At 42.9% G+C, this 19966-nt stretch overlaps 1 protein-coding gene across 1 annotated transcript in view; it reads right to left on the minus strand.

Moving 5' to 3' along the window:
- Positions 1-19404, minus strand: part of DERL1 (derlin 1) — a 35972-nt gene extending 16568 nt beyond the window's left edge. The window contains exons 1-2 of the mRNA XM_049765795.1: positions 19161-19404; positions 2535-2646 (exon numbers count right to left, since the gene is read on the minus strand). Of these exons, the coding sequence (XP_049621752.1) occupies positions 2535-2646; positions 19161-19313 (265 nt within the window). The 5' untranslated portion in view covers positions 19314-19404. The remainder of the gene's footprint in view (positions 1-2534; positions 2647-19160) is intronic.
- Between the last annotated feature and the right edge of the window lie 562 nt (positions 19405-19966).

Here is a 19966-nt window from a genome sequence, read left to right on the forward strand (position 1 = left end):
GGCATAAAAGGGGACACAAGAGAAAAAAAATCACATATTCTGACAAAACCCCGAATCGTGGCTTTGACAAACCTGGTGTCAATTTCATCTCAACCCAATCATTTTAACTTCCTTGTATTTCCCGTTTTCCTTCAGTCAAACCAAAGGACTGGCTAGGTCCCTTCCCATAAATAAATATCTACAACCTGACACAACGATTTCTCCATTTTCAAAAAGATCTGAGTAGCAAATACCAATTTAAGGGAAAAATTACATTTGACACCAAATACTTTTCCTATTTCCCCAGAGTTACAAGACTGATTTACACATCTAAAATTGATTTACTTTTAAAAGTGGTTCAGAATTCCCTATCCTGTGCTAAAAGGTCTATAACACCTTGGAAGTCAGCCAACCTTTTTCAAATTCAGGTAGGCCTAATAAATTGATACTCACATTATAACATAGCAGCAACATTTACTGTTTTCCATATAAGCACATAAAATATGACAAGAAGTGCAAAACAATTCCAAAAATTTTTGTCTATTTGCTCTGGGCCACATCCTGAGGTCTACACCTTGTGCTGTGGTCTGAGGAATATGTGGTGCTGGGGATCAAATCCAGGCCTCCTGCTGGCTCCAGTCCCGTCAGCTATTTCCTGGGCTCCCCAAAAAGATTCTCATTAGAAACCTTACAGTGGGGCCAAAGAAATAGTACAGAGGGTAAGGGTGTGCCTTGCACATAGATAGCCTGGATTCTATCCCCAGCATCCCATATGATCACCCAAGCCCTGTCAGAAAGCTCCCTGAGCACAGAGCCAGGGTTAAGAGGTGAGTACCGCTGGGTGTGGTCCCAAAACAAAACAAAACAAAAGTCTTACAAGGTTATGCATGCTTTGCTTATAACTGACCCAGGTGTGACCCCAACACCAATATGACCCACTCAATATGGCCAGGGGTAGCCTTAACATTGAGCAATGTTGAGGGTGGCCAGCACAGCACCACATTCTCATACCCACACTGAACCTCCAGTCCAATGGGCTGAGAAACACTAGTAGTGCCTGCCAGATGCCCTCAATGTTTGGCAGCATCCCCCTTCCCTTATAAACACACACTTTACCCATAACATAGATAGTCATATCTGACAAACTACCTTTTCTTTTCTTTTAAGTCTCTGGGCCACACCAGTGGTGCTCAGGACTTACTCCACCTCTACTCCTAGTGGGATAGGATCACTTATATCAAGGCTCAAGAGACCAGATGGGGGCCTTGGGATTGAACCTGGGTGGGCTGCCTTTAAGGTAAGCACCCTACCTATTATCTCTCCAGCCCAACTACCTTTTTCTTAAAAGTAGACTATTTGCTTTTAGAGTCAGAATGTTTCCATTATAAAAACTAAGCCTGGGCCGGGCGGTGGCGCTGGAGGTAAGGTGCCTGCCTTGCCTGCGCTAGCCTAGGAAGGACCGCGGTTTGATCCCCCGGTGTCCCATATGGTCCCCCAAGAAGCCAGTAACCCCTGAGCGTCACAGGGTGTGGCCCAAAAACCAAAAAAAAAAAAAAAAAAAACCTAAGCCTTTGGGGCCAGGAAGGTGGTGCTAGAGGTAGGGTGTCTGCCTTGCAAGCGCTAGCATAGGACCCGGTTCAATCCCGAGGGGTCCCATATGGTCCCCCCAAGCCAGGGGCAATTTCTGAGCGCATAGCCAGGAGTAACCCCTGAGCATCAAATGGGTGTGGCCCAAAAACCAAAAAAAAAAAAAAACAACAAACAAAACTAAGCCTTTGCTTTCAGCTGCATAAAGAAATGTTTGTTGTGTGTGTGTGTGTGTGTTTTACTGTAGACTAGAAGATAACACACTTTAGGTCCATGATGACAGAACAAGACCTGTTGTGTGACAGAAATGAGCGATATCAGACTAAGTGAGATGTACCTGAGTCAGCCTCTAAGTACATGGACAACATATATAAACCTCTGGCCTTTTCTTTTTGTTCAAAATCATTAAATTGTGACACTGCTATTACAATTAACTCATAAAGATGTTGTGAGGATTGAAGAAAAATCAATCTGCATCAGGAAAACAGTTCAACGAGATGAAGTATATCTTTGGGTATTTTTTGTTGATTTGTTCAAAATTATTTTGGGCCCTTACCCAAAGTACTCATGGATCCCTCCTGGCAGGCTCGGGGAGGCCATATGGAATATCAGAAATTGAACCCCGCTCAACCACATGCAAGACAAATACATTACATGCCGTACTATTTCTCTAGCTCCTGGAGTACATCTTTGCATACAGGAACCCCAGGTTCAATTCCCAACCCCGTAGGGCTTCCTGAAAATCACTAGTAGCAATCGCCAAGCACCATACCAGGAATAGCCCCTAACCACCCACGGGCATGCTAAAAAAAAACTTAAGTAAAAGTCTGGCACTCTCCCAGCACATCTACTGCTTACAAGGCATTTACAGTCACTAGGGCATTTCTCTTACGCATGCTAACAGCTCTTGAAATTCTGACCCCAGGTAAACTTAATAGACAAATCTTAAAACTATGGGTATAACATACCTGTTTCAAGTCGTGTAGAATACTGATATAAGAAATATAAATTGACCAAATAAAGAAATCCAGTTCCTGGACCCACAGGGAAATAAAAGGTGGCAGTGATTGGCCTCCAAATCTGTCCAGATCAAAATAAACACAGCTGTTAGTTTCTCTAAGCCCAGTTAATTCTTTTTAACTAAACAAGATCAATCCTAACAAATATACTTCAGAATGATGGGAGTTACCAAAGAAATACCACCAACACAAAATTCAAGAAGACAAGAAAAGATCATACCAGATATAATTGCATTGATTTGCAAATCAATGGTATAAAGTAGCATCATAAATAAGCAATAGACATTTCTAAACAGGCTGGAAAAAAGCAGTCCTAGACAAGTACACAATTATGGTTAGTCAGGTAGACAGTTAAATCTGTCCAAAGTGAATTACAAAGACAATTCCAAACAGTACAGTAATTGCCTCTATTTAGAAGAACATACTGGAATGATAAACCTTGTCAGAAGATATTCAAAAGGGAGAAACACAATGGTATTTTTTTTTGTTTTGTTTTTTTGTTTTTTGTTTTTTGGGCCACACCCGGCGGTGCTCAGGGGTTACTCCTGGCTGTCTGCTCAGAAATAGCTCCTGGCAGGCACAGGGGACCATATGGGACGCCGGGATTCGAACCAACTACCTTAGGTCCTGGATCGGCTGCTTGCAAGGCAAACGCCTGTGCTATCTCTCCGGGCCCACAATGGTATTTTTTTCCATTCAAATTGAAACGCTGTTTAAGTAACTCATGCCTTTATTTAAATGTGACCATGCAACATTCCCACCACCAATGTCCCTAATCTCCCTCCTCCCTCCCCGACCCCGCCTGTACTCTAGACAGGCTTTCTATTTCCCTCGTACATTCTCATTGTTAGGATAGTTCAAAACGTGGTTATTTCTCTAACTAAACTCATCCCTGTTTGTGGTGAGCTTCATGAGGTGGGCTGTAACGTCCAGCCCTGCTCTCTTTTGTCTCTGAAAATTATTTGGGACATTGGTTGTGAGAATGTTGCACAGGTAATGGGGGGTGTCCTCTTATACGACTGAAATCCAACCACAATCATATTTGTAACCAAGGTGTTTAAATAAAATTTAAAAAATATATGATTAGAAATACTTGGAAAATATTAAGAGTAGCTTTTAAAGCAGAATAGCTTTATAAATATATATATATAGAGAAAGAGTAGATATGCAGACATATTTGCATATATGTAGAAAAAAATGGATTTTGGTATAATGAATTTTATGATATGAAATATTAGAACAATTATATATGACATAAACTTTATTTAGTGTATGACATGATTACAATAGTGTTAGTAAATGTAAATTTAATAAATAAATAAATAAATAAATAAATGACCCATTCCACCACCAGCCCCGATACCCAGAGCAGACCTCACTCCTGAGCCTTTGGTCTCCTGTTCCCAGCACAACTGACATGTTTCATACAATGTTCAAGAAGTATCTGTGAGCTCCCATGTCTTGTTCCTTTGCATCCTACCTTACAATACTCTGGTCTATGCTTTTTCAGATCCTCTGGCAAATACTTTTTCAGTGGCTTCAGAGGACTCCTTCTCTGCGGATCTCCAACTTTCATTTAAACTGTTATAATGGCACCACCAAAATTCTGCTGTCCTCCTGTATGTATGTGTATCAACCGAGCAGTCTGACTCAAAGGAACTTATCCTATAAAATCTCTACTAATTTCTACTTCCTCCTAAAATGCAGATTAATACCCAACCTCTCTCCTCCACATCACACAGTAAAGTTCATAATCATCAAGTGTTATTTTGTGTTTTGGTTTTCTGTTTGTTTTTGGGTCACACTTCAGTGGCGCTCAGGGATTACTCCTGACTCTGCACTCAGAAATAACTCCTAGCAGGCTCGGGGGACCATTTGAGATGCAGGGAATAGAACCCAGGTCAGTCCTGGGTCAGCAGGGTGCAAGGCAAACAACGCCCTATCGCTGTGCTATCTCTCTGGCCCCATCAAGTGTTTTTAAAACCAAAACCAGAGGTCAAAGTTCTTTCTATCTGCAATTCTATTTTGCCTTGCATGTGGCCAACCTGGGTTCGATCCCCTATATCCCATTTGATCTCCAAATCAGCCGGAACTGATTCCTGAGTGCAGAGCCACAAGTAATCCCTAAGCCAGGGGTCTCAAACTCAATTTACCTGGGCGCCGCAGGAGGCAAAGTCGGGGTGAGGCAGGGCCACATAAGAGATTTCTCTTGGGGCCGGGCGGTGGCGCTGGAGGTAAGGTGCCTGCCTTACCTGCGCTAGCCTAGGAGACGGACCGCGGTTCGATCCCCCGGCGTCCCATATGGTCCCCCAAGCCAGGAGCGACTTCTGAGCGCATAGCCAGGAGTAACCCCTGAGCGTTACCGGGTGTGGCCCAAAAACCAAAAAAAAAAAAAAAAAAAAAAAAAAAGAGATTTCTCTTACCGAATATTTGCAATAAAAAATCGCATTAAACATTTGCATATCCCGAACGGAACTGCTTGGGGTATGCGAATGTTTAATGCGATTTTTTTCTTACTAATGCAATTTTTATTGCGATTATTTGGTAAGTGAATAAGTGCGAATACTGCGATATTTGAAGGCCGGCCGAGGGCCACAAAATGTACGGAGGGCCGCAAACGGCCCGCAGGCCGCGAGTTTGAGACCCCTGCCCTAAGCTCGCTCTATCTCTCTGTCTCTGTCTGTCTGCCTCTCTCTCTCTCTCTCTCTCTCTCTCTCTCTCTCTCTCTCTCTCTCTCTCTCTCTCTCTCTCTCTCTCTCTCTCTCTCCCACAGACACACACACACACACAAACACACTTGCTCAACATTACATGCCACTCAACTCTGGGTACCCAGAAACACTAGGTATATAGCCCTGCTGGCCTCCACGTACCATTGGATGTGAACCAAAGCACTACTGGGGAGGTTCCCCCCGACCCTAGCAATCTTAAGATTTGCATTTCTTCAAATATGCAATAATGTTCCTTTCTTTTTGTTTGTTTTTTTGTTTTCGTTTTTGTTTTGGTTTTGGTTTTTGGACCACACCGGCTGCACTCAGGGGTTCCTCCTGGCTCTACACTCAGAAATCGTTCCTGGCAGGCACGGGGACCATATGGGACATCAGGATTCAAACCACTGTCCCTCTGCATGCAAAGCAAACACACTACCTCCATGCTATCTCTCCAGCCCCCAATGTTCCTCTCTTGTTGCAAATACTTTCTAATCTGCTGTTAGACTGTGTTTAGGATATTTTTGCCAAATTTTCACATGTAAAAGTTTAATTTAATGTGAGTAAGCATATCCATCATATAGCACACTTAGGAGATACTTCAAGAATACATAAGTGTGGGCCAGAGAGATAACATAGTGGTAGGGCGTTTGCATCCCATATAGTCCCTCAAGACAGCCAGGAGAGACTTCTTTTTTTTTCTTCAGGAGAGATTTCTGAGTGCAGAGCCAGGAGTAACCCATAAGCGCCACTGGGTGTGGCCCCAAAACAAACAAATCTGTCTGGAGAATACATAAGTGTGCATGTTCATGGTTCCTCTAAGGAGAAAAAAAACTCAAAAATTATTTTTCTAGGATACTCAGGCTTCCCAATTCTATCTACATAGAGCAGCCCATCTCTTTCCTATTGATTTGAAAACCTGTTGTGTTTTTTTTTGTTTGTTTGTTTGTTTGTTTTTGGGCCACCTGACAGTGCTCAGGGGTTGCTCCTGGCAGGCTCAGGGGACCACACTGGATGCCGGAGATTGAACCTGGGTCAGCCTGCGTGCAACACCCTACCTGCTGTGCTATCACTCCAGCCCCTGAAAATCTACTTTTTTTGGGGGGTCACACCCGGCAGCACTCAGAAATCGCTCCTGGCAGGCTCAGAGAACCATATGAGATGCGGGATTCCTTCTGCATGCGAGGCAAATGCCTTATCTCCATGCTATCTCTCCGGCCCCTGAAAAACAATTTGTATCATTTTTACCTTCTCAGTTTGGAATTAAATTCCAATGGCACTATCAAGCTATCTTAATTCCTAGTTTTTGATCTTTTTTTTTTTTTTTTTTTTTTTTTTTCCGGTTAGGATTGGCGAGTTGGCCACACCTGACTGTGCTCAGAACTTCCTCTTGACTCTGTGTTCAAGGATCGGTCCCTGGAGATCAAACCAGAGTTAACCATGTGCAAAACAAGCTCCTTTAATTCCTAGTTTTATAAGGCACTTTCATATCTGGAAAGGCTCAATAATTCCCTCCCATCTTCTTGCACATTTGTCACAATTTTCTTGGCTAGTCTCAATAATTTAACTTTCTGAAAGTAGACCACATTTATTGGGGAGGGGATACTCAGGACGTACTCCTGGCTCTGCATTCAGGAATCACTCAAGGTGGGTTTGGGGGACCAGATGCTAGGACTGAACTAGGTCAGCTGCATGCAAAAGGGCTCCCCTAACCAATGTACTAACTCTTCAGCACAGTTTTTCTTTTTAAATAAAAACACATAAACCGGTATTATCTTATGTGTCCTAAACGCAGAAACTGAGTCCCACCCCTAGATGAGCTTATCATTAACTAAATGTTGCACATCCTTCCAAGCTGTCTCCTTCCTGACAGCACTTCTAGAATAATGTTGAGTAATAGTGGTTGATATAAATGACCTTCCCAGGCTTCAGGAGATGCCAACCTAATGCTGGCTTTTGGCTTGAGCCTTCTGTATCTTATGACACATGCCTTCGACATTAGCCCCTGCACATAACCTCTCCAAAGCAGCACCAGGTAGGGCAAGCCTGGTAGTGAAAAGAACAGTACATGGTTCCAAAAAATCACAATTAAAAAATAATGTTTAAGGAGTTATGTAAGTTTTATGGCTTTAGATTGCCTTGTGTGCTGTTAAGAAATATTACAGTGTGTTACAATCTTAATGTTCTTTGGATGAAATTTCAAAGTTGGGATATCAGCAAGGGGACTTCTGAGAATTATGTTATGTATTGTCCTTCCATTGTAACTTTACCTTGTCCTCTTTCTTTGCATCCTTGTTCTCATAATTAAAAATTAAAAAATTAAAAAAAAAAAAGAGGTAGAATCGCACATTTGGGTGTAGTTGCTCTGAAGAACAAAAGCGGTGGAACCTGGCTAGATCCAACTCTCCAAGCATAGGAAAGTTAGTAGAGCTACTAGTTAATGGCCAAGAGAGAACCTTGTGCTTTCCAATACCCCAAAAGTAACCTTCCAAGAACTCTGACTTTCAGCAAAACAAGCTGAAAGTTATTTCAATTTATTCACAATTTTATCCTAGAAACCATAGAGGCTGGAAATGGGAGAGCAGAGTACTGGAAATGATGTGAGAAGATCTAGATTTAAAGGCTGGCTGACAAGCTATCATTTTTTGAGCGTCAATTTCCAGCTGTAAAAAGAAATGATAGAGTAAGGCCTGCCCTACTTTAGATAATGGTCAAAAAATAAAACAGCGTGTTCTGCTCATGTACCCGCACTGACTCAGGAGGTAGATTTTACAGATGAGAAAACAGGATGAGAAGAGGCTGAGTAGTAGACAGCCGGAAGCACAGGGCTAGGATTTTTGTCGTAGACAGCCTGTCTCCAAAGTTTATGAGACCAAACCACTTCACACATAACACCACTACGAGGTTATATCACTCCAGTCACTAAAAACTAGTTCGACCATATTTCTGTCATCCTGAAAAGAAGCAGTACTTTAAACCTACAGAGTCATTCTGCCAGTTTAAGGAAAGCCCTGGGAGCAAAATCCACAGGTGAGTAAGCTCTTGGCCTTGAGCTCAAACAGCCCTAGGGCCCCAGAAAACTTTTTGAGCTTGTTTCATCTACCTAGTACTATCTGTTTATGGTTCCTGCTTTTCTTACATCACAGATTAGTATAGAATTGGAATTAAGAAGGTGGAGTTAAAAGGTGTTTTCCTAAGAAGTAGACCTGTGGTTGGATGATTATTTCCATTTTTTAGGAGACGCATGCTGACCTGTTTCACAGATTCACATTTTAAACTACTCTCATATTTTCATAAATTACTCAAAGCCTGACTGAAAAGCAGCCTCGTTTCTGTTACTTTATTCTTTCTTTGCTGACTACATTTTCCATTAACACTGACAACATGACTCTATTTTGAGCCACCGTGTGCACCTGTATTTTAGAAATCAGCGTCTGTCAAAATATCTCACTTTTCCCATTCATCAAGTTTACCCTTGAGGTATACTTGCTCTCGTTGACCTAAAAAACTTAATGTTATCTCTTTATGCCTTTAAATAACTATTTAAGAACACCAAGAGATATTTCCTCTCTTTTTTTTTTTTTTTAATTTTTTTTTTAATTTAAACACCTTGATTACATACATGATTGTGTTTGGGTTTCAGTCATAAAAGGAACACCACCCATCACCAGTGCAACATTCCCATCACCCAAGTCCCAAATCTCCCTCCTCCCCACCCAACCCCCGCCTGTACCCTAAACAGGCTCTACATTTCCCTCATACATTCTCAATATTAGGACAGTTCAAAATGTAGTTATTTCTCTAACTAAACTCATCACTCTTTGTGGTGAGCTTCCTGAGGTGAGCTGGAACTTCCAGCTCTTTTCTCTTTTGTGTCTGAAAATTATTATTACAAGGGTGTCTTTCATTTTTCTTAAAACCCATAGATGAGTGAGACCATTCTGCGTTTTTCTCTCTCTCTCTGACTTATTTCACTCAGCATAATAGATTCCATGTACATCCATGTATAGGAAAATTTCATGACTTCATCTCTCCTGACAGCTGCATAATATTCCATTGTGTATATGTACCACAGTTTCTTTAGCCATTCGTCTGTTGAAGGGCATCTTGGTTGTTTCCAGAGTCTTGCTATGGTAAATAGAGCTGCAATGAATATAGGTGTAAGGAAGGGGTTTTTGTATTGTATTTTTGTGTTCCTAGGGTATATTCCTAGGAGTGGTATAGCTGGATCGTATGGGAGCTCGATTTCCAGTTTTTGGAGGAATCTCCATATCGCTTTCCATAAAGGTTGAACTAGACAGCATTCCCACCAGCAGTGGATAAGAGTTCCTTTCTCTCCACATCCCCGCCAACACTGTTTATTCTCATTCTTTGTGATGTGTGCCATTCTCTGGGGTGTGAGGTGGTATCTCATCGTTGTTTTGATTTGCATCTCCCTGATGATTAGTGATGTGGAACATTTTTTCATGTGTCTTTTGGCCATGCGTATTTCTTCTTTGTCAAAGTGTCTGTTCATTTCTTCTCCCCATTTTTTGATGGGGTTAGATGTTTTTTTCTTGTAAAGTTCTGTCAGTGCCTTGTATATTTTGGAGATTAGCCCCTTATCTGATGGGTATTGGGTGAATAGTTTCTCCCTATTTCCTCTCTTCTAATATTTGAGACCCACAGAGAAGGTACCCAACTAAACCCAGCCTTTCTTCTTCTTCTTTTTTTTTTTTTTTTGTTTTTTTTTTTGTTTTTGTTTTTGGGTCACACCCGGCATTGCTCAGGGGTTACTCCTGGCTGTCTGCTCAGAAATAGCTCCTGGCAGGCACGGGGGACCATATGGGACACCGGGATTCGAACCAACCATCTTTGGTCCTGGATCGGCTGCTTGCAAGGCAAATGCTGCTTCTTCTTCTTTTTTTAATATAATTTTTATTTTGATCATAGTGGCTTACATATTGTTGACAATAATATTTTAGGTACATATTTACATAAAATCAGGGGGGATTCCCATCACCAATTTGTCCTCCCTACACCTCTGTTTTCGTCCTATCTCCCATATCCTCTTCCCTCACCCCCGAGGCTGCTAGAATATGTGGTCCCCTCTGTACCTAGCCTACTACTTAGTAGTCTTGCACCTGCCCAGCCTTTCTTCTTACTCAGATATAAATAATTAAGTTAGAAAATGATTGGGGCTAGAGAGATAGCAAGGAGGTAAGGCGTTTGATCATCGGTTCGAATCCCAGCGTCCCATATGGTCCCCCGTGCCTGCCAGGAGCAATTTCTGAGATGAAGCCAGGAGTAACCCCTGAGTACTGCCGGGTGTGACCCAAAAACCACAAAAAAAAAAAAAAAAAAAGTTAGGAAATGACATTGGTTTGTTTGGTTTGGTTTGGTTTTGGTTTTTGGTTCACACCCAGCAGCACTCAGGGGTAATTCCTGGCAGGCTCGGGGGACTATAAGGGATGACAGGATTTGAACCACCATCCTTCTGCATGCATCCTTCTGCATGCCCTACCTCCATGCTATCTCTCCGGCCCCAGGAAATGACTTTTAAGGGAATGGTAGAAACTGGTTTTCAGTGCTAGAAAACCTTCACTGACCCAATAAGAGGCAGCCAGGTAGAACTGACTACAGGAGAAAAGTCTTGTCATAACTTCAGGACACTCCTAAGGTTGGTACCAGACACACAATCAATCCGCTTTATGAGAAAAGTCTTTCACTTAATGAAAGCCAAGAAGCCCAGTTGTGTAAAGGGTATGTAAGGCCTTAAAGAAAAAAATAATTATTATTATTTTTGTTTAGAAAAACAATTATTTTTTCTTTGGGTGTGGTTTGATTCCTGGGCCATCTCAAGCAGTGCCAAAGGACCATTGTAGTGCCAGGTACCAAACCTGGGGATTTTGAAAGTCTTCAAAAGCAAGTGTTCCAGTCCTTTCAGCCAACTCCCCCACTCAAAACATTGTTCTTCAGTTACATCAACTTCTGTCAAACATTCTACTACTGAAATAATTACAAACATCATCCTGTGTCCAGAGTCATTTTGCTTTGAAGGATTTTGTTTTTTAAGTTTTTTTCTCAAACAGTAAGCAAGAGTTGATTTGTTCAAATTTGTTTAAAGAAAGTCTACAAAGATTACAAGCTATGCAGGAGAGATGAAGGGTGCCCATGTGCCAACTACTCACTAGTAGCAAAGTTTGACTTTTATTTATATTTTACTTATTATATATTTTATTTATATACATAAATATGTGTATGTATATGTTGTGTGTGTGTGTATATATACATACACATCCCTAGATAAGAAAAACAAATAGAAAACACTCAATCCTGGGAACTGGGTGTAGCTCAGTGGCAGAACCCTTACATTGCAGAATGAGGTGCCAGGTTCTAGTCCTGAAAATTCATGGTTCTCTGAGCATCACTGGAAGTGAACTCTCAATAAACAGAGCTGGGAATAGATCCCGGGTACTACTTGAATGTGACCAAAAACCAAAACAACAATAACAATAACCAAAACAATAAATAAATAACAGAATAAAAGTCTCTTGGTGGGTAATATGCACTGGTGAAGATTGTTGTACATTGTATGACTGTAACTCAATCATGAACAAATTTATCTGTAAAAAAAACTGTATTATGAGCAACCTTATAATCAGCTGTTTAAATTAAAAAACAAACAAACAGGGGCCAAAGAGATAGCATGCAGGTAAGGCATTTGCCTTGCATGCAGAAGTACGTTGGTTCGAATCGTGGTGGTTCGAATCCCGGCATCCCATAGGTTCCCCCGAGCCTGCCAGGAATAAACCCTGAGTGCTGCCGGGTGTGACCCAAAAACCAAAAAAAAAAAAAAAAAAAAAGACGAAAGAGGGCTGGAGAGATAGCATAGAGGTAGGACATTTGCCTTGCATGCAGAAGGATGGTGGTTCGAATCCTGGCATCCCATATGGTCGCCCGAGCCTGCCAGGAGCAATTTCTGAGCGTAGAGCCAGGAGTAACCCCTGAGCACTGCCGGGTGTGATCCAAAAAGCAAAGAACAACAACAAAAAGGAAATCCAGTCTTAACTGAAAACTTTAAATGAACTCTTTTTAAAAGTCATGATTTTAGGTCTATACAAGAGAAATATTCAACAAAACATGTACCAGAATGATCAAATCCTCAGTCTTCACCAACGTCAAAACCAATCAACCAAAAAGGTCCACACCGATTGACTGATCAATAAATGATGGCTCTTCACTCAACAGAACTGCTTGGAAATGAGCAATGGAAAACCACATGCAACAATATGGCCTCTTCCAAAGGAAAGCTTAAAAGAGGCTAGATTTAAAAGGATGCATGTCATATACTTTCTAGGAACTAAAATCTAGGCCAAAACAATATAAGAAGAGGGCCGGAGAGCAATAGCACAGTGGCAGGGCATTTATCTTGCATGCAGCCGACCTGGGATGGACCTGATTTTTGGTTCTTGGCATCCCATATAGTCCCAGGAGTCTTTTCTGAGCTCAGAGCCAGGAGTAACCCCTGAGCACCACCAGGTGTGCCCCCTTCCAAAAAATAAAAATAAAAATAAATAAAATAAAAAATATATATATATATAAAAGAAGAAAAGCAGAAGTAGGAAAATTTGGAAAGTACATATTTTATTTCTTGGTCTGGGTGGTGATGAACTATATGTATTTATGTTTGAAAACTCAAGACTATACATGATATATACTAATGCATATAAAGTGTTCTGCATATATACTGTATGTAACTCAATGAAAATTTACGAAATATAGCTATCAAGCAGAATTGGCCTAATAACTGTTTGATATAGACAGGACAACATGGGGAAAAAATCTAACTAAGGAGAGCATGCTTCACGGGTAGAAGGCATGATCACCTGTCACCACAAGGAACAAGCTGGGAGGAGTCCCTGAGCACCACCAGGTATAGCCAAAATATGAATTAATTTAATTCAATGTTTTTAATTGTACGCATCAAAAACCTAGATGCAAAAAATAAACATTTGCAGGGGCCGGAGAGATAGCATGGAGGTAGGACTTGCATCCCTTGCATGCAGAAGGACAGTGGTTTGAATCCCAGCATCCCATATGGTCCCCTGAACCTGCCAGGAGCGATTTCTGAGCATAGAGCCAGGAGTAACCCCTGAGCGCTGCCGGGTGTGACCCAAAAACAAACAAACAAACAAAAAAACATTTGCAGTAAGAGATTGAGCCCAGGTTTCACATATTTAACACATATGCATGCTTTACCACTAAGTTTCTAGCCCCTAAATCCAAACTGTGAATCTACTTCTGCTCAACCAACTGTCCAAGCTCATTCCTCTTCCAGTTTACATGTATGTCTCTCTTGCCTAATACCCTTTGCTTTTGGGTTTTAGGATATGATCCAGGGCTTACACCTGGCTATGCTCAGGGATCACTCCAGGAGGTGGTCGGGGAAACCTCTGTAGCACCAGAAAAAGAACCCAGGTCAGCCACGAGCAAGGCAAGCACCTTACCCTCAAACCATCTGCAAGGAATATGCTGTCATCACACTGAATATAACATAAGCAAAATCTTGGCAAATATAAATTCCCACTACAATTGAGATTGGAGGTGATTATTATTTTCTATTGTTCCTGAAAGCGAATAAGAGAAACAATTCCTTCCCATTTCAGGTCAGGTCATTTGCAAGGGGACAGAAAAATAGGGTAAGAATATAGCAGTTACATTTCAATTACAAATTAAAATTAGATATTAATAGTATTTCCTAGGAGAGTTAATAGTATTTCCTAGGAGAGAAGAAAAAAATTGTCGTATAATAAAAATAGCACTATAAGCAAAATTGTCTTCAATAGCTTACTTACCAGATTAAGTCACTAGACACTCCACCAACATTTTTTGTTTGTTTGTTTGTTTGTTTTTGGGCCACACCCGGCATTGCTCAGGGGTTACTCCTGGCTGTCTGCTCAGAAATAGCTCCTGGCAGGCATGGGGGACCATATGGGACACCGGGATTCGAACCAACCACCTTTGGTCCTGGATCAGCTGCTTGCAAGGCAAATGCCACTGTGCTATCTCTCCGGGCCCTCCACCAACATTTTTATTAAAGTAGTATCAGTCACCCAATTATTATATTCAGTGATCATTTGTTTCTACTTTCCTTCCTTTATCTCCCCTTCTTCCCACAATGTATTAAACAGAAAATGTTTTAAGCAAATCAGGCCATATAGTTGATATAGGGCCATATATAACATAGTTAATATAGGGCCAGTGCAATATTACAGCAGATAAGTGTTTGCCTTGAACATGGTTGAACCGAGTTTAATCCCAGCACCCCATATCGTCCCCTAAGCCCACCACAAATGAGTCCTGAGCAGAGAGCCAGGAGTAAGTCCTGAGTTGTTAGGTGTGGCCAAAAACACAAACATGTACACATACAAAACCCAGCCCTAATATGATCCTGAATTGCCCCCATGTTTAGACTAAAAAAAAACTGAAGCTTCTTAAGAATAGCCTGCAATGAGCATCCAACTAGTCTGTTGCTAAGCCTAGCCTAGAGACCATGGGTCAGCTACTTGAAATACTCTAACAGAAAAGGGAAATAGGGGCCAGAGCCACAATACACAGTGGGTAGGGTGTTTGCTTTGTACAATGTTGACCCAGGTTCAATGTTGACCCCTATGGTCCCTGGAGTGATTCCTGAGGACATCAGTAGAGTGGCCCCCACGAAAAAAAAGGGGAAATAACTTGCCAGAAATTACCATCAACAGCATTGTGCTAGATACATAATGGTGTGCTTTAGCTGGCGTTACGCAAGAGTTCAACAAAAGAGCTTCCAACTGTCTTCAATTCAAGAAACTGAAAGTGCAGGTGTACGCAACCTAGCATGACCTCAGGACAGCTGTGGAAGCTGAATGAGAATACATGGGGAAGCACAATACAGATGGATGGGTGCTGCTGCTTTGTCCAAAATGGCCCCTTGGGAGCATGGTCTCAAACTGCTGGGAGGACAGGGTAGGGTGATCAGCACCTCTCCTTTAGATAAGCAAGCATCAATCTAAAGGCATCCAGCCACCAGTACTCAATGGGAACAGCATTCCCACAAGTCTATCGGCAGACCTGCATTCCCACAAAGAAAGGAACATCAGATACTTTCAAGGGCCAAATAAGTCACACAGGATCGTCAGAGGTAAGAGAAATAATAAGTTGTCACTTCCTACATGACCCCCCAGTTCTGAATCAATCTTATCTAATTTGCTTAAGTTGTTAAGGATGTGGTTTCCGGGAGCCGGAGAGATAGCATGGAGGTAAGGCATTTGCCTTTCATGCAGAAAGACAGTGGTTAGAATCCCGGCATCCCATAGTGGTCTCCTGTGCCTGCCAGGGGCGATTTCTGAGCCTAGACCCAGGAGTAATCCCTGAGCACTGCCGGGTGTGACCCAAAAACCAAAAAAAAAAAAAAAGGATGTGGTTTCCAAAGAAGGCAAGGAACCCAGCGCGCAGTTTTCACTTCATCCCAGAGGGTCTGAATGCTGACTGTGCCCCAGGAGTGGGGGTAGGGGGTCAGCCAGATGCACGGACAGCATTCTATCTGGGCCAGGCAGAGCACCCCAGAGAAAACACCAACCTCCAGGTAACACACCCAAAAAAACACACCAGGAAGATGGAGAAACAAAGAAAGGTGTGTCCTTACTGGAATCACTTTCTAAACTGTTCCTGGCTTTACTCCACAGCCAACACTGTGGCTCTCAGAAAGACTTCTTCCACACAAGTGAGTCCGTTTCTATAGGAAAAGGAAGAAAGTGTGGAGCAAATCCTTCTCACAGAAAGATGCACAATCACTGCTCCTGTGAAGGCCCAGTACCCAAATAATAAGCCTATTGATAACTAGTCTGCCAACAACATTTACATTAAAAACATAAAAAACCAGCACACAGTTCAGGCTGGATGCGGGAACCACATTCTAACCAACAGCCTGCTTTACATCTCCATCTGGATGCCTCAAAAGCGGCTGGAGACTTCACAGACTTGGAGCATCACTCTCTGTCAAGGCTCTCCCCACCTTAAGCACTCCCATTATCTAACTGTAAAGAGCTCTGCCATCCACTCCACTGCTACAAGGAGAGCTTCAGTCCTGCTGCCGGCACCATCCACCCTGGTTTCCACCACCACAATCCCATCCACGGCAGCTTTGACATCAATCTCTATCTTCTGTCTTTACACACCATGGCCCATACCACCATCTTTTTTACCTCTTAACTCAGTTCATCTAAGGAGGTTAGGAGACCCCTCCCCACCCCCACCAACAAACCCACCCCATTCAACACACCAAATCCAATCACACTAGTCAAAGCAAACTGTCAGTTCTCTTCCCAAAAGATAAATGTCAAACCGCCGAGTAGTGGCTGCTAACTCAACTACCTAAACCAGCTCCTATTTGTTCCTCATTCCTGACTCAGAGTCTTTTACTTACTATGCCCTCTTCCAAAAAGTCATCCCCAGAGTCCTAATGCTGGCTCCTCAGATTCTGTCTGAGAATCTTATCCTAGACTTTTCTAAAACATTTTTATCAAATATACATCCCAGGAGTCACTCCACATCACTTGTGTCTCTCCTCTTCTCTTGAAGAAAGCTGAGGTTTCATGGTCTCACTCACCACTGTGGCCCTAATCAGTCTGTCCCAAGCATCCACCAATCCACTGGCACCTGCTGTGTGCCAAGAACTGTCACTGTCATGTGGACACACAAAGACAGAGCTCTCATGGAGGCTTCTTTTCTAAAGGGATGCAGATAAAGCATCAAGGGTTAATAGGATAAATCACAAAAAAACTCGAAAGGAAGAAAAGTGGATGGGCCACGATTGTTATGCACACAATCAGACAAGGCCTTGCCATTAAGTGGCACCTGGACAGAGACCCAAATGAAGGAGGCAAACCACTCTTCTCTGGCAGAGAAACATCTCATGCAGAGATCCAGAGAAGCCATCTGTAGACAGTCTAGCAGAGAGTCTGTTGAGGAACCTTATGAAAAGGTGGAGATTGGTGGGAGGGAGATGAGGTCAGAGAGGCTTAAGGGGCCCCCTACATCCCTAACATAATATGGATTTTTACTTATTGAGTTGAGAAAACATCTGGGCAATGCTTTGACAGGAAGATTTATTATTGACAGATTTATTTATGTTTGACAGCAATCTCTCTAGCTATCCACAGAAGCAACAGAAAGCAAAGCTAGGGCCCGGAGAGATAATACAGCGGCGTTTGCCTTGCAAGCAGCCGATCCAGGACCTAAAGTGGTTAGTTCGAATCCCGGTGTCCCATATGGTCCCCATGCCTGCCAGGAGCTATTTCTGAGCAGACAGCCAGGAGTAACCCCTGAGCACTGCCGGGTGTGGCCCAAAAACCAAAAAAAAAAAAAAAAAAAAGAAAGCAAAGCTAGAATGTTTTGCAGTGGAGAATGAAAAGAAATGTTGGACCTATGTCCAAGATACAATAAATAGAATTTGCAGATAGTCAGGTGTAAGATAAAGAGAAGTCAAGAATAACTCCAACACCATTAACTCAGGAGTTGGCCCTAAGAGTCACTACTTGGAACTGAAGAGATAGTACAGTACATGTGCCTTGCATATAACCAACCCAGGTTCAATCCCTGACATCTGATATGGTCTCCTGAGCATTACCAGGAGCAATTCCTGAGTGCAAAGTCAGGAGTAAGGCCTGAGCAACACCAGGTGTTGCCCTCCCCTCCCCTCCAAACAAAACGAAATAATAAGAGTCATTGTGTACTTCTCAGGTAAAGGCTAAAGGAGATAGGTTGTTTGAGATGCATGTCTAGTGATGATCCATTTGGTAATAGTGGTTGGCTATATGGGTTTGGAAATCAGGAATTAGATCTTAATTAAAACTATTTGTATTGAGTCTTGGGTTTACATAATGTATTTAAAAATCATGAAGCTAAACAGGTTGACCTCCAGCCAAGGTAACTATAGAGCAGAGGTTCTTTGAGGGATCTCTGGATGCAGTCCAACCTTCAACTGAAACTGAAATCACAAAACCCAGTGAATAAAATAACCTCCAGGAAAAAAACAAATATTCTCTTGTCAGGAATATTAGCCTGGATTATTTCATTTCGACTTAAAATATCAGGGCCTTTCTTATTTGTGTTTATTTTGTGGCCACACCTGGCTGTGCTCAGCAGGGATTACTCTTGTGGGGATTGAGGGGGGTAGGACATGCAATGCAGGGATTAAACCTATGCCAGCTGCGTGCAAGGACGTAGTATTATATCTGAAATTTTCCCTTTCTTTCTTATTTTTTTTAAAGGCTTTTCATTTTGGAAGCAACTGACTCCTGATTCGTTCCTTAATATAATATATTCAACTACGCTATGCAATGCAAAAAAATATCCATTCACTTTTTGTACGTGTGACTTCAACTAACACCTATATGGAAAAGATGAGGGACTCCATGAGGGTTATAAAAAAAGAAAAACAAAAACACTCAACTGTTGGATATTGGGCAATGACTCCCACATGAGTGTTAAGTGGAAGATCAGAGGGCATTACTTCACCCAGGCAACCCAGCAGCTTTGACTAGATTGACAACTCTCATAGACTTAGATCCCCCTCCTAAAGCAGGGGGGCGCTATCTTAATAGAAAAGAGAAATTAAAATTAGTCCCTTCCCGGGGAACCAAACGCACCCCTAAATGACCCAATATTTGCAGGAGGATCGGGCTGCAGGCCCTAGACCATGGGGAACCTGCCCTAGCCCGCTTAAGCCTCTGAGACTACAAATCCCAGCATGCACCGCGCGCCCGCGGCATGCCGCTTCCTCGCCCAGCTGCCGCGGGGGCTCCTGGGACTTGTAGTCTCCATTCCCTCCGCCGCCGTCAAGTACCTGGAAACGATAGAGGAAAGCTTCGGGCCAAAGGAAGAAGTAAGCCGGGCTAACGAGGCCGAGTTTTCCGACCAAGGGCACCGCGACGGCGGCGGCGAACCAATAACGCGTAATGGACGGGATGCTCCGGAACCAGTCCCCAATGTCCGACATCTTCGCCTCGTAGGTGCCCACTGGAGGCGCGCGGCCGGCTCAGAAGGCGGAGATCCGGCGGGCGGACGTGGCGCCACCGAATTCGGACCAGCGAGGGAGCGTTCGGCGGCGACACTTCCGCTTCCGGCGGCCGTACGCGACGTGCGCCGGAAGTCCCGCCTCTTACAGGGCGAGGCCGCTTTGCGATTGGGCCAGGCCACCACAGAGGGGCGGGGCCAACAGGGGGCGGGGCCAGGCGCTTGGCCATTACGCTGCTGGGAAACAGTGGTTGCCAAGGGCAACGGAAATACACCAGCTGCAGGCCTAAGCCTAGGGTCCCTGGTCCTGTATATTTATGTCCTCTATAGGGTCTCTCTTAGAGGATGTGTTAAGAGGAACCACTCCTAGGGATATACCCTAGGAACACAAAAATACAATACTAAAAATCCCTTCCTTACACCTATATTCATTGCAACGCTATTTACAATAGGCAGACTGGAAACAACCAAGATGCCCTTCAACAGATGAATGGCTAAAGAAACGGTGGTACATCTACACAATGGAATAGTATGAAGCTGTCAGGAAAGATGAAGTCATGAAATTCTCCTAGACATGGATGGCCATGGAATCTATTGTGCTGAGTGAAATAAGTCAGAGGGAGAGAGAAAGACGCA

This window comes from Suncus etruscus, chromosome 19 (assembly GCF_024139225.1).
Source record: "Suncus etruscus isolate mSunEtr1 chromosome 19, mSunEtr1.pri.cur, whole genome shotgun sequence".
Classification (NCBI taxonomy): Eukaryota; Metazoa; Chordata; class Mammalia; order Eulipotyphla; family Soricidae; genus Suncus; species Suncus etruscus.